The sequence below is a fragment of the Corylus avellana genome, chromosome ca1, assembly GCF_901000735.1.
Source record: "Corylus avellana chromosome ca1, CavTom2PMs-1.0".
Lineage (NCBI taxonomy): Eukaryota > Viridiplantae > Streptophyta > Magnoliopsida > Fagales > Betulaceae > Corylus > Corylus avellana.
Window position 1 is genome coordinate 15,640,976 of NC_081541.1, and position 15,585 is coordinate 15,656,560.

A 15,585-nucleotide genomic window follows, 5' to 3' on the forward strand; every position below is an offset into this window, starting at 1 on the left:
CGACACACATAATATGCTCTGTTTCTCTTGCCTTTTCAAAACCCCCGAATGATGTTCAATTTGATTGTGACGTCTTCTCCAGCATCGTGCTGACCAATTCTCAAAACACAACATATATATATATATATATATATATATTAAGAACTTGATAGACTATAGGTTGATCTTGATCGTAGTACCAATCAAATACCGTCAACATAGATATTTTTTCCTTTCATCCAATATAAAATAATTTTTTTTTTTAAAAAAACGACCAATTATTAACGCCGTTTATGTCATGTGAACTGAATTATTTAAGACCAAATTTCATATCCAAATTGGTGGGTCCAAATTAACACCCACCTGTTGAACATAAAAGATCCTGCTTTAAAAGTCCACTATCCTCAAAACATTTCTTTCCCCCGGTGGGTTGGACCTACTCAACCATATGCCTCTTCCACTAATGATATGCTTAAACTGGTTTTATTTTTTAAAAAATTTTTTTATAGCAAATTAGGAAAACGTTACATGGGTTCAAAATATGGATAAACGGGTGGACTCCATGACAATAAATTCAAAACATAATAAATCCAAAACGAAAAAATACAGTACAAAAGCCGGTTTTAGTTATTCAAAAAAACTTGTTATGTAGACGGAGCAGAATTGTCATCATCAAAATATCCTAGAACTTAATTTTGTTCTCTTATAGTTTCATATGCAAAATTTGATGAGATTAAAAAAAGAAATGAAAAAAAAGATGAGATAGAGAATGATTTTTATCATTTCTTAAAAAGAATATATATATAGATATCAAAAAATCATATTATAAAATCAGGAGCCACTTCCTTATAACATGAGGTCTGTCCAAACAAAAAATTTGAGTGGAGTTTAACCCTAAAACTTTAATAAGTATAATATTAGGTCCAATAAATACAAAGATCTATAGAAATTTTTTTTTTTTTTTGACATGTCCGTACAAGAGGGGGGAAGGGGATTCGAATTAGTGACCTCCGCTTCATTAGGCGTGGTCACAGCCAATTGAGCAACCTCTTAAGAACAAGATCTATAGAAATCTTAATGGCTTCTCAATCTCACGTGATTATTTATGATACACCAGATGAAAATGTTGAATAAATATGAAATAATAATAATAATAATAATATAGAATTAGTACATTGACACGTGTTAATTAATGTATACATTTTAAGAAAAAAAAAAAAAAAAAGACTAATTATTTTGAGAGATTACATTCGAATATGCCAAGTGTCGGTGAAGCTTCTTGCGAACATCACACACCCATTGTCCGCTGTATTTATGTGACGCAAAGACAAAAAAATAAAGAAAGACAGATTTATTAAATCTTTTAAATCCTTAAAATGAAAGTCTAGGACTTTCCCGGCTCTCTCCCTCTAAAGCCCTCGTGTCTTCCTCTCATCTCTCTCTCTCTCTTTCTCTCTCTGCGAGACTTCCGGTTTCCACGGTGGCCTTTTGGCCAGCATCGGATCTGGGGTTTCTACGCGGTCTATTGAAGGTACCTACTACTTTTCGTTTCATTTTTCAAAATGCCTCTTTATTTGTTTAGCATTTTGATGTTTCGATTTGTGTGGGATATTAGTTATGTATTGATGAATTGCATCTATGTAAGGGCTCTGATGGGTTGCTCAATTCGCTCTGTTTTGTGGGTTTGATTGATTATGCAGGTTACTTTCTCTTGTTTTGATTTTGTGTTTTTTTTTTTTTTTTTTCTGAAGTTGTTTTAGGAGACATTTTGTTACGTCCGAACTTGGTTCTTTGCTTTGTTTTCAAGGTTTTTCAGACTGGTTATATGACTTGGTTTTTAAGATTGGATTTGTGCTTTTTTGGTACTTTGAAGCCACATTGTTTATTTTACCATTTTTTTTTTGTTTACCCTTTTTATTTCTCTTCATGAATATTCCACGGGTAGTGCTTTTGGAATTTGGTGATTCAAAATTTTCTTTAGGTGATAGTTGATTGATGTTTTTCTGTTGCATCAATAATTGCAGGGTTCTGTTCATAGTTGGGATATTGTTGCTTTTGTATTTTCTAGATTTGAGAAAGGAGTAGGGGTGATTGTTATTTTTTGGTGGAATATTAGCGAAAAGGCGGTCAGGTCTTGTAAAACAAGTTAAACTGCAATTATTGTAGATTTCTTGGCCTTATTTGTGACTTAGTATTGGAAAGTGATGTTTACCTAATGAAGGTAGATATATCTGCGATATCTTTTCCCACTGAAGGTTAAAATATATAGTGAAGAGGTAATCTGTGTTATGGGTTGACTTCAAATATAGGAGGATTTGGTCGTGTTCTGCTAATATTGTGGATTTTATCATTTGGAGTGTGGGGTGAAGGGAACGATTAGATTGGGCTTGTGGTTTTGTTATGGATCATATGACCCCTAGAGAGAGGGATATTGAAACTGATCTTGAAAGCGGGGAAACAACTAGTGAAGATGATTCGAGCAAAGCCCCTCTTTTAGGTGCTATAAAGCAGGCCAGGACATTTCTTGGGAAGATTCATAGTGGGTTTGTTGATGGCTCAGCCAAGGGTGAAGATGGGTTAAGTTTATCTGACAATGTGCCAAACTCCAATGGGGTTTCTTCTGAGAAAGTGAAGATGGTGAACAACAAGATATTGGAGGGCGAAGCAACTGTAGATTATGTGGAGAAAATACCAGTGAAGGAGAAACGTAAAAAGACTAGCAATAAAAAGGCTCCAAAACCTCCCAGACCTCCGAGAGGTCCATCATTGGATGCAGCTGACCAGAAGCTAATTAAGGAGATATCTGAACTTGCCATGTTGAAGCGTGCAAGGATTGAGCGAATGAAAGCTCTGAAGAAGTTGAAAGCTGCTAAGTCATCTCCTAAAGGCAGCAGCATATTTGCGATGGTGATGACAATTCTCTTCTTTCTTGTGATAATCTTTCAAGGTAATATTTTATAACTGAACCTGAAGTTGATTTACCTTGTATTTAGCATTGTGGTCTTGTTGGCTGCTGACCTTGTTTCCTGTGCAAATGGATGGCTTAGCTTCAACCAAGTAATTAGATTGCCATGTGGATAGAACGATCTCATGATGTTGATTGTTTCAATCCCTACGTTTATGTGAGCTGTGAAGCATACCTTGTTTCTTAATTAAATATCTTTTTTCTTTTTTCTTTTTTCTTTTTTCTTTTTTCTTTTGTCTCTGACTGCTGTTTAGTGAGCTAGGAGCCTAGCACTTCGTGATGCTGTCTGTGAGTTCCTACTTAAATGCCTGTCGTTCTATGAATCTTCAATGGATTTGCTTAAATTATGTATGTTCAAAGGCAACATATATAATCCTGAACAGGGCCATTGAAAAATATGGAGACGCAAGTGAAATTAATGCCATTCGAGTTTTTATGATCTTATGACTTCCCATTGAATTGAGTTTATATTATTAAGTGCGTTAATTGCTGCCATTTCAAAAATGGCCTCAACAAGATGATGGACTTACCTAAAAACTTACATTGAACAAAAATGGGATAATCCTTTTTTTTAATGACAAAGAACTCCTTGAATTCACGGCATGATCGCATCCCCGTTAGTTAAACCTCGGTCGGATACACGACCCTCGTAGGCTATTGTCTTAGGTTTTGTTGTTCTTATTCTTGCTTTAACGTTGCTCGAGTGCTTTTAAGATTTCTGTTTTCCTACCATTGTTTTGTCTTCTCATGATCTTGATTCTTGTCAATTCTGCAGGAATGTCATCTAGAAAAAATACACCGGTAAGCTTCCAGGGGTCCCCTGTGTCTGCAGGACCAACAGAGGGCGGTTTGATTTCCCTTGAGTACTACCCATTTCCATCTGCAAGTGAGCCAAACGAACCTGCTTCTGCTTCTGCTTCTGGTTCTCCCAAGTATGTCTACCATTCATGTTGGCTATAAAACCATATATTCCTTTGCTTATTTCCATTTGTTGTTGTTTGGTATATATATTGTGGCAGTCTAGTAAAAATCGTTTGTTATGGTGAGCCTTTGCAGTTTAGTAGAGCAGATTGCTGGTTCAGATGAATCGGAAAAGCTGACAAGAGTTGCAGGATGAAATGGAGTGTTACTGAAAAAGGGAATGTTATTGCCTCTTGCCTAGTCTATGTTGAAGAGCAAACCATTTTTCCTTGCGTTTTTATTTTTATTTTTTTTGAGTAATGCTACTATACACGCTCCCGCTTCTCTACTCCCATTTATCTGCTGACTTTTAAAATTATTATTAGATTAAAATCTAATAAAAATCCATCTTAAATTTAATTGTAATTTTAAAAGTCACTTATAGATATAGAGAAATGGGTGAGGAAGTAAGTGGGAGTGTGTGTATCATTATTTTTATTTTTTATTTTTTACACTTAACCTTTTGAATGTGGTCTGAATCTTTGGGGTAATTTATCCCCCTATTGTGTATATAAATGAAGATTGGGGGTGACTCAAATTACTGTACAAATTTTGTAGATGATGCCAAATAACTACTACTACTGTTGGGATTTGGTTAGCACATGTGGCTACACAAGTTCTAACCTACTTTTACTATTTCTAATTCAAAATAAAAGGGTCTTTATATGCCTATATAAACCTCTTGTATTCTTGGATTCAGTTTGGTTTTAAGAGTGATGATAAGTGTATATTTCACTATTATATGGCCAAAAATCGATGAGATTATTGTTGGGTATCTGGTGGAATACGTGATACAATACAAATTGGTTGTGTGATGAGCACAGTGGGAGTAAAAAGGCGGGTTGTAACGTCCTGTCCCACATCGCCTGGGTATGGAGATAAGGATGTGTTTAAATGTATACTACACCCTTAATGACAACAACACGTTTTAAAGTCGTGATGGTCATGATCATATCAGAACTTCGCAGTTAAACGTGTTTCTTCTTGAGTAATACCAGGATGGGTGACTTCCTGAGAAGTCTGGTTTGGGGGAGTTAAAAGCCGGACAATATTGTGTGTCATTGAGGTGGGGTGTTACAAATGGTATAAGAGCTATTGTCCAGCCTGAGATGGGGGGAGCGTGCATAAGCTCATGAAGGTCGCTAGCGGGCACTTGCTGGGACGAACGCTAAGAATGGGCTAATCCCATGAGGGTCGCCAACGGGGACGCTGGGTCCTAAGAGGGGCTGATTGTGACGTCTCACATTGCCTGGGTATGGAGATGAGGATGTGTTTAAATATATACTACATCCTTAATGACAACAACGCGTTTTAAAGCCGTGATGGTTATGGTCTTATCAGAACTCCGTAGTTAAGTGTACTTTTTTTGGAGTAGTACCAGGATGGGTGGCCTTCTGCGAAGTTTGGTTTGAGGGAGCCAAAAGCGGACAATATTGTGTGTCATTGAGGTGGGGTGTTACACGGGTGGTTAACTAACTGTTAACCGCTTTTAAATGTGGTTAAGAGAAATTGTTAATTGCTAACCCTATATATATGTGTGTGTGAAATGATGTTTTTATGTTAAAAATTTTAAATATATATAAAAATGTATAAAAATCTAAAAACGATGTCGTATTTAGTATAATATTATTTTATTACCATAGAAAAGACATCATTTCCTAATTTTTTTTAGTTTTTAGTTTTAAAAAGTTGTTAACAGTTATTGGAGTAACTATCTGCAAACCACCAGTTAATCACTACTAACCATCTTTTCATCTCTAAGCACGGATGTGTGTTTAATTTACAATAGTTAACACGTATGAAATAAGTGAGATAGCAACTCAAACATTGCGTCAACGAATATAATTCTTTTTATTTCAAGTGAAATGGAGAAGATTTTGTTTTATTGTATATATATATGCACTTAAATCTATAAAGTCTAATCTAGACTATAAAATAAATTTTCTACATTTGACTTAAAATGGAAAGAATCTCACAAATTCCTCTTCCATTTTACTTTTTTGCTTGTCTTTGCAAGTTGTGTGAATTTAAAATTTTTGTTTTGGATCAGGTAGAGAACTTAGGAGTTGCATCTATGGAAGAGATGCCTAGTTTTTATATATAAATTGTTACAATCTTAATATTCCACATGAAGGGTGACCTCGTGGTGGTTTGACTTTTATACCAAATTATACAAATTTTAGGTAAAATTCATCCTTTAAAATCGGCTTACAAGGAGAAAATGTTCAAAAATTTATATACACATGATTAAGATTAGACTTAACTAATAAAAAACCATAAGGAAAATTTGTTGAAATTAGGTTTATTCTATATTGTGCTTGAGATGTATTAGGCAAAGTGGTATAAAAGGCAGGAATTAAACTTTTGGACCCACTCTCCTACATCATCTCAAAAAGACCAGTGTGCGGGTGGAATTCTCCCATTTTGGGCCCCAATCCATCCCGTCCAAATCCTTGCAATGGTTCAATATACCCTGCTCTCTTATCTAGCCCACAAAACAACATGCAATACAACAAAGGATACCAAATTCATGGTTGAAACTGCTGCTTCAAAGTACATTTATCTAGACAAGAAATGAGAAATCTGAAAGGTTTGGTCCTAAACAAATTATTGCAGAGGAGCTTCAGTACATGAGATTCAGCCAGCCCTATAAAGGAACAAACAATGAACTAACCCTTGAGCAGTATGTTGAGAATGGCTGTAGCCACTTCAGAGAGGCTCTCCACAAGATTGTTCCTATCAGATAGGGGTGAATTGGTTGAGCCAGAGAACTTCTTTTCACATGCAATTGCCTCCTTAGCAGCATCTGAAATACCATAGCTGGCAAACTTGTACTCACCATTACTCAAAGCATCTATTGCTTGTGGGAGAGTATATTTCACTACTGGGATGTACAATTCTGCACAGAAGGCCAAGGATCTCTCTAGTTCTGGTTCTGGGGCCTGCTTGATTAGCCCCTCAATGAAATTCTGTATATCTGTTGCGCTTGACAAAAGAACATCAGCCATGATCTTGGCTAGGCCTTTCACATCTGCATTGGAGCTTTCAGGGTTTGACTGCAGAGATGAGAGGCAGAGATCATAATGAGGTGTTTGCTTGCATGTTTTGTCTATCAAGTCTTCGTTTTCATCCAATCGAATGGTGGAGCATTGAGTTAATGGTAGAAAGATAGGAAGAAGAAGAACATGAAGAAGAAATATGGAGGATGGAGAGATTGGATTCTTCCTCATATTATACTGGACTGTGCGAAAGAGTTGGAGGGTGTGGAGAAATGAGCTCTCTGTTGGATGTGTTTGTGTGCAATCGTATGACAAGTGTGTGCATATGTTTGCATATAAAGTAATGGTAAAGTAATCTCATTAATGGGGTTGTTTCTTTTGCCCAGTTTTGCTAGTATGAACATGGAGTTGCGTTTACATTTAGAATATTCTATTAGCTTCACCTTTTGAGATAAGCATAGATCCAGTTGGAACCCGTCTTTGTCGGATTTGGATCCCCTCGTATTTTCTAAAAAATAAGATTCCCATATTCTAAAATCTGAGTCATTCATTTTAATTAATTATTTAAACAAATGCAAAAGTTTGTGTTATCGAGACAAGTGGATTTGACATATTAAAAACTAAAATTAATTACATTGATAACACACAAACTTTTGCATTTGTTTAGACAATTAGATGAAATGAATTGTTCAAATTTTAAAATATAAGAATCTTATATTTTAGAAAATATAAAGGAATCTCAATCCGTCTCTGTCATTTATAGATTGAGATCCCCTAATTTTTTTTTTTTTTAAATTTGAGATTCTTAAATTCATAAATTTCAACCATTCATCTCATCTAAGGGTTTAAAATAAGTCATGTTTCAGCATTTAATAAGGAAGCAACTAAACTTATGTTTTATTGAGGTAGCTTCTTAATTAAATGCTGAAACATAACTTATTTTAGACCCTTAACAGCTCACGTAACTTTTTCCCCGATAAATTCCGAAAAAAAAGTAATGAATCTCAAGCATCACTGATCATCAAGTGAAACATCATATTTCTGTGGTCGCCTACCATTCTTAAGCCCCTTGATTGGCGGTATTTAGTTTAGAAAAATGCCAACAATTAGCATCATGTGAAAGGAAAAGAAACAATCTTTAATTGGGTGTTGTCTTTTCACATGAAGTTACAAAAAATCTTTGAGATCCAATTGGTGTACAAAGTTTGCTGCATATTTGGTCTTTTACAATAAGGTTTCTCGTGATTGAGCTAATTAATTAGTTCTTATTCTCGTGATTGAGCTAATTAATTAGTTTTGTTACACCCTCCGATCCGATCCATTCCAGTACAAAACGATAAGGAAATTTCCGCTGCGGCTTCATTGTCGCTTTCTCAAACTCTTTCTAAACCTTTAATTATTTTATGTTCAATCAATTTGGATGTACCAAATTTTTCATTTTTAATATTACTTTTTTATTTCTGTCACCAACTTACAATCTATGTCAACATCATTACCATCATTTTTTTTTTTTGTTTTTTTTCCCTTGTCACTACAAAAGACTACCATTTAATATGCTTATTTGAAAATAGGGTAAAGTTCATCTTGGCGGAGTGGATATAAGAACATTTTTAGCAGTGTTTTTAAACTAATATTTTAGTTAAATTTAGCTATTTTATTAACTTTTCTTGCTCCAATAGATACTGTAAAATAAAAGGTTTTTCTATTACTGCTAGAGTGAACTTTCATATTTACAAGTTACTGTATCAACTTGTAAGTAATATTTTATTATATTTTTTCTTTCTTTTTATTTTTTTAATATTTTCTCTCTCCTTCTCTCTTTTATCTATTTTTATGGGGAAGACAAGAAAATGATAAAAAATTAAAAAAATAATACTGAAAAGTAATATTTAATTAGAGTAGATAGTTAAAATAAATGTTCTTGTTGAAATGTGTAGTGAAAAATTAATAGTTAAAATGAAAAAAAAGTTGTATTTTGAATAATAAAATAAAAACTCTTGCCCCTACTATTTTCCTCCTCCTCCTTCATGCTCTCCTTCTCATACTTTTCCTCTTTTTCTCACATTTTTCCCATTGTTTCTCTCTCTCTCTCTCTCTCTCTCTCTCTCTTTTGAGTAGAAGAGTCTCGAAGACCCACTTTCCTTTTATTTTTTGGGGGTCAACGCACCACATGGCAACTGGAATTTTGAATATTTCAACAGTAGTGTCCACTCTTAAAAGAAAAGAATTTTGATACGAACACAACACAAATTCAACTCATGGCCAATTTCTCTCCTACGTGTAAAAAAAATTTGAATTTTAAACCAAACAAATTGTTTTCTTTTTCTCAAATTTTCAGAATCCCAAAATCCTCTCTATCAATTTTTTTTTTTTTTTTTTTTTTTAAAAATGACACGTAGGAGAGAAGTGGGCCATAAGTTGAATTTATGTTGTGACTTTAACATTTTTCTAAAAAAAAAAAAAAAGTCTTTTGTACACAATGCTTATTCGACCACTAATTCTTACTCTAAATTTTTTTTTTTGAGGACCATAAAGAGTACTACAATTTATTAGAAAATGTAGAATATATTCTCAAAATGTGAAGTAAAATTACTAACTTCCCTTTCCCTCTTTCCTGGTGTTTGCTTAGATTTATTTTTAGGAAAAAACATAAAATTAGTCTATGTGGTTTGCTTGATTTGTAATTTGGTCTAAAAATGAACTCAAATGTCCCTGTGGTATGCCAAAAAAATAATTTAGTCCCTACAGTTAAATTTCGTTCATTGACTTAACAAATTTTGATAGCGTGAAACGTTAGAGCCAATAAAATTGTGATACTTGTCTTATTTAAGTTGGTGTCAAACTAACGAAATCTATTAAATTAGTTAACGAAATTTGACTGTAATGACTAAATTATTTTTATGGCATACCTCAAGGATTTTTGAGTTCATTTTGATACCATTTGGAGCTAATTGTAAATCATGTAAACTACAATGACTAATTTTACATTTTTCCATTTTTTTTAAAAAAAAAAACAAATAAACAAGTAAAAAATACCATCAATATGGTAGAGACTACAATAAATTTGAAAAATAATTTTAAAATAACTTTACTCTTCTTTAGGGAAATAAACTGAAAAAGGCATTAGATGTTATTATGAACAAATATAACTCCAAAATAATTGCATACCATGGCATGGATAGATAATTAAATATTAAAAGCAATTAATTGGGCATACAATAAATTTGTTTGGAGTATTTAAATTTTTTTTTTTTTTAAAAAAAAAGTCTTTATGTTAATTTTTGGGTAACCACTAAAAAAAATTATAAATTTATTTTATATTAATTAATTATTAATCCCACAACCCGCCCCTACAAAAAGAAGATCCTAGCTCGGCCACTGCGTACCCCTTCAAACTAGTACCTAATTGACTATGTTCCTTCCAAATTTTCATTTGAGATAGTGTCTTCCCTCAAACTACTAAAAATTGTTAATGTCTCATTTAATGACAAAAATACCATAAATGAAATAAAAATATTTTTTGAAAAAATACAACTATTTTTTTTTTTTCAATTTATCAGAGTATTTTTGTCTTATTAAAAAAATTTTAAGATTTTTTTATCTTTTTGCTGTCATTGTGGGATATTATCAATTTTTTTAGTAGTTTAGGGGAACATTATCGCAATTGAAAGTTTGGGGGACATGGTCAATTGAGTGGCGGTTTGAGAGAGGTATAGACTTTTCCCTTGAAAATATGAGTGTTAGGCAATAATATAATAATGGCTATGTTTGCCAAAGAACTGGACTAGAAAGAGGACCCAAAGTCTCAAAACCCCCAAAAAAATCTTACATTATTCCTCTCAAAATTAACATCAACTTCTTACATTTTACATTATATCAATCACTTTTTATTACTATTCAAATAAAAAAATCACTATAAAACAATTTTTTTTTTTTTTTTTCATTTTTTCATACAAAACATTACTACTTTTTTTCTCACATCAATCAAATCTACTACAGTCTACAGTTCTGATCTACTTCATTTATCAAGTCCTTTGCCAAACATAGCCAATGATAAAAAGAATAATAAATAATAGAGTAAAGCTACATACTACACCTTCATCCTACTCTCATTCCATTTGGTTGATGACTTGATGTTGCAATGCCCAACAAAATCTAAATTTATTTACAAAATACAAATTTTTTATTTACCCTCATATCTTCTACAAAATTCTAACGTAATATGAGACAGGGGAGAGAAATATTTTGTATTAAATTATTGGATAGGGAAGCTGGTAGCACCGTAGTTTTCCCAATGTTTAGAGAATCAATAAAAAAGTTGCGTGTAACTTTTTGTTTTTTGTTTTTTGTTTATATGTATATATATAGATTTTCTCTATATTTAGGGAAAGGAAGAAGTTATATGGAAGCTGTTACTAGTGCTCTTAGAAAAGCTTTAAGGTGAGTTTGGCATTGCGATTTCGTAGACAAAAAGTACAATTTTAAACCAAATCACAAAAAATGAATAGGATTTAAAATAGGCTGAACAACTAGAAGGTTAAATTCCTATCTCAAACGGGGAAGAAAATTGTATTGAAAGCAGTTATTCAAGCAATCCTTACATATAGAGTAGGTGTCTTCCAACTGCCTAAGAATTTGTATAAGGACATTAACTCGATGATTAGAAATTGCTTAACCACGGTCGAGAGAGACTGATGAAGTGGGGATGCAAAGGAGAAGTGTTGTGTTGGTTCTGCTGAGGGAAGATAGGAAGCAGGGAGCATTTGGAGGGAGTTGTTGAGAAAATGTTTAATTGATGACCCAAGAACAAAATGGGATGAAGTGCAAGAATGTGGCATAACAGAGGTGAAACAAAAAAGTTTCTAACCAATTAGTTGTACTAAAGTATATGATGAAAACGTATGAAGGCAGAAAGCTAAGATAATAAAAATGAAGGAAAATTTCACAAAGATATTCTGAACTACTGCTCGTTTTGAGAAAATCTCCTTAAATTTTAAAAACTCTCAATTTTACCTCGAATTTTTAATTTGATGCAATTTATCCCCTTCATCAATTTTTGCCTTTAAACCCTAACGGAAACCCCTAAAAAGATAAAATTACCCTTCGATTTTCATTTTTTTTTTTTTTAAAAAAAAAGAATTGAAAAAAAAGGGTTACAAGATGGTCCAACCGTGAGTCACATTGTGATTTTTTTTTTTTTATAATAAATTTATTTATTTATTAATTTGAAATAAAGGGTAAATTTAGACTTTTATAAAAAATTCAGGAGTATAATAGCTATTTTATCACTTTTAACATTTAAAAATTGACGAATGGGTAAATTGCATCAAATTGAAAGTTCAGGAGGTGAAATTGAGAGTTTTTAAAATTTAGGAGGTCTTCTCAAAACGTGTGCTAGTTCATGGGTTTAAATTGAAGTTTCATTTAAAAATAATATAAAAACAAAAAGGCAAAAATGCAAAATCAGTGCCTTTGATGTCACTGATATGCAATAAGCTCCATGTGATTATAAAATGTTGTGAGAGTTCCATGTCAAATGCCAAAAAAAAATAATAATAATAATAATTAATCTCTACTATCAAAGTCGGTCAAAAAAACTTGATAGATTTCATCAGTGCAAGAATGTGGCACACTAACAAAATTCTTTGACAGAATTTGATACTAAGGAGTAATTTGAATTTTTTTTCTTTTTGTTTGCATACGACACGAAGCTCTCAAAACATTTTAAAACCATGGAAACTTGTTGCAAATCAGTGAAACTCGAGGAACTGATTTCTAAAGAAAAATTGTGAAAGTGCAGTACTATTACATGACATTCGAATAGTACTGCTTGAGCTTAAAGCAATGTCTGGACAATTGCTGCAGCCACAGCATCAACATCATGCACAACTTTGTTCATAAACAATTTTCACATCATTTGCACCTTCTTCAGCAAATCCACGATTATCTTTCTCCAAAGATTTAATGGCTCCCCTGAAGAAGCCCATTAATGCATGTGCTTTACAGTTTCAGTTGCCTTGGATTTTATTACATCAACCATTACTATTTTTTTATATTAAATATAACATTACAATATATATATAAAGCTTACAACAACATAACGTACTTTATTCTCATCATGACATCCATGAACAACTAGACACAAAATCCAACAACTTCATGCTTAAAGCAAGTTCCTGACGATGGCTGCAGCCACAGCAGCGACATCATGCACAGCTTTGTTCTTTTCAGTCAGCGGAGAGCCGTCACCGGAGAAACCGTCTTCACATGAACCAGCCTCGTTGGCAGCATCATTTGCACTCTGTTCCGCAAATTTAGGATTCCCTTTCTGCAGAGCTTCAACGGCCACCGGTACATCGCCCTCTATAACGGCTCTGTAGTTGTCTGCGCAAGACCTTAACGGCTGCTTTAGCTTTGGGTTTCCGTGAAGAAGGCCGTTAATATGGTTGAGCGTTTCGGTGGCCTTGGTCTTGAGCACGTCAACCATTATGAGGGCTAGTTCTGTGACGTCTGCGCCGGAGCTCTGAGGCTTTGATTTCAGAGAGGAGATGCAGAGATCGTAAAAGGGTGTCTGCCTGCATATTCGCACAATCAAATCGCCGTCCGGTGGCTTCGCCGCGCATTGGGTTGACGCGACATGAACAAGAAAGATCATGAGCATCAAAAGTTTCATTTTTTCAGAGGAAGTAGAGAAGATTATTGAAAGATAGAGCAAAAAAGGAAGAGAAACCTTCAATATATAGAAGATAAAAATGGAGAGCGTTAAAATAATGATTAAGTACGTCTTCGTATAAGCTTTAGCTTTTGACATAAGTAGTGATTTAAGAGCATTTACAATCGTCTTTTCAAATAAAAGTTAAATTTTAGGGTAAAGTCCACTTAACCTCCTCAAACTGCCATCCTAATGATAATTTACTCTCAAACTACAATCCCAATTACAAACTACCATCTCAATTACAATCTACCCCTCAAACTATCAATTGCGACAATTTACCCCTCCAAACTACCAAAATAATGACAATATACTCCCAATTTTAACAAAATGATAAAATTACCCTTACTAAAATAAAAACAAAAATACTAAAATTTATTTATTTATTTTTTTTTCAAAATTTTAGGGGTATTTTTGTCTTATTGAAAATTCTATCAGGGTAATTTTGTCATTTTGCTAGCATTGGGGGGTGCATTGTCATTTTTTGATAGTTTGTGGAGTAAATTGTCGTAATTGATAGTTTAGGGAGTAGATTGTCATTGGAGTGGTAGTTTGAGGGGGTTAAGTGGACTTTACCCTAAATTTTAAGAGAAAAATTCACTTTAAGAAATTTAGAGAACCACTTTTAAAATGAGTCAAATATCAAACTCTCTATACATTCTAATTAAATATTGTTATTTTATTAGTTTTAAACCAATTAAGAGCATTTCCAGCAGCTTCCTCATCATTTTCCCTACATGTAATGATTCAAACTACATTTTGCTTCCCTATGTCAAAATACACTACAATAACTTCCCTTAATCATTCCCTATATCATTAAAATATTTATTTTTTTAAATTATATATTATATATGAGAGGAGAGAGGAGAAAGTATTGCAAGAGGAAAGAGGAGAGAGTAGAGAAGAGAGAAAAACTTTTTTTTTTTAATTATTATTTTTTTTTATTTTAATAATCATAAGGATTGCAATAGTGGAATCTAATGTAGCGATCCTCATGGTTGAGACTCATTTGGAGAGTCTGCTGTAGGACCTTTTTTACGATTTTTTAAACATATTTCCTACACATAGAGAACGGACTCCCTTATAGGAAGAGTCTGCTGGGAATGCTCTAAGAGATAAAAGGTTAAAAAAAAATAAGCTTAAACCAATTAGATAAGAGTTTTTTTTTTTGTTTTTTTTAAAGAGTTAAATATAAAGTAAAAAAATGAAACTTGTTAAATAGGTGTTTTCATGAGTTTTGCTAGATTTTTATTTTTTAGAGAAACGCTAAATATAAATAGCCCATTTTGTGAATGCTCTAACATGGTATCAAAGCAAAAGGTCTTAAGTTGGAATCTTGACTCAGTCAAATCACCAAATTTCAATTAAATATTTCACGTGTTAGGTCTAACCCCTTAAAAATAGAGTTGAGCACACACGTTAGGGAGAATGTTAAAGTAATAATTAAATAATTAAATTTACTTCTTCTTATAAGTTTAAACTTTTGAAATTAGTGGTAATTTAACGAGTAGGAAGAAAACAGATTTTTTAGGGAAGTAAAATTGTCATTTTAATTTTGAAATAAGTTTACTCCTAACAACATATATGTATGCTTTTTTTTTTTTTTTTTAATTTTTTTTTTTTAAAGGGGAGAAGGGGACTACAAAGGTGTATGATTCATTCTAGCTACAAAGAGTTTTTTTTTTTTTTTTTTTGGGACAACTTAATCTTGATATTCGGCTAAGGAAGAATTCAAGGAAGTAATGATTCAAGGAAGTCCATTACTGAGAGAAGTGGTGATCTCGTCTGATGGCTAGTCCGCGGCTAGTCCGCTCCCACTACGCGCCGGAGTGCAGTAGATGAGCACCTTAGCGCGAAAGTTGTTGCTTGTTTCATGACTCTTCATCAGGTTAGCGCATGACGTGCCTAGAGCATCAGGTTGTTTCCGCGCTACCCCAATCCAACTTTGATGTTACAGACAAACAATGACG

General features: G+C 33.2%; 3 protein-coding genes across 3 annotated transcripts; 1 reads left to right on the plus strand and 2 right to left on the minus strand.

Moving 5' to 3' along the window:
- The first annotated feature begins 1,341 nt into the window (after nucleotides 1-1,341).
- LOC132167757 (uncharacterized) lies at nucleotides 1,342-4,505 on the plus strand. Its single transcript, XM_059578783.1, has 4 exons — nucleotides 1,342-1,510; nucleotides 2,004-2,926; nucleotides 3,720-3,876; nucleotides 4,001-4,505. Exons 2-4 carry the CDS (start codon nucleotides 2,380-2,382, stop codon nucleotides 4,059-4,061), a joined length of 765 nt encoding a protein of 254 aa, XP_059434766.1. The 5' UTR covers nucleotides 1,342-1,510; nucleotides 2,004-2,379; the 3' UTR covers nucleotides 4,062-4,505.
- A 1,906-nt stretch (nucleotides 4,506-6,411) lies between these two features.
- On the minus strand, nucleotides 6,412-7,230 carry LOC132167201 (cell wall / vacuolar inhibitor of fructosidase 1-like). The gene has a single exon (XM_059578109.1). It carries the CDS (start codon nucleotides 7,132-7,134, stop codon nucleotides 6,574-6,576), a length of 561 nt encoding a protein of 186 aa, XP_059434092.1. The 5' UTR covers nucleotides 7,135-7,230; the 3' UTR covers nucleotides 6,412-6,573.
- Nucleotides 7,231-12,960: 5,730 nt separating this feature from the next.
- Nucleotides 12,961-13,630, minus strand: LOC132167936 (cell wall / vacuolar inhibitor of fructosidase 1-like). Its single transcript, XM_059578984.1, has one exon. It carries the CDS (start codon nucleotides 13,574-13,576, stop codon nucleotides 13,067-13,069), a length of 510 nt encoding a protein of 169 aa, XP_059434967.1. The 5' UTR covers nucleotides 13,577-13,630; the 3' UTR covers nucleotides 12,961-13,066.
- Between the last annotated feature and the right edge of the window lie 1,955 nt (nucleotides 13,631-15,585).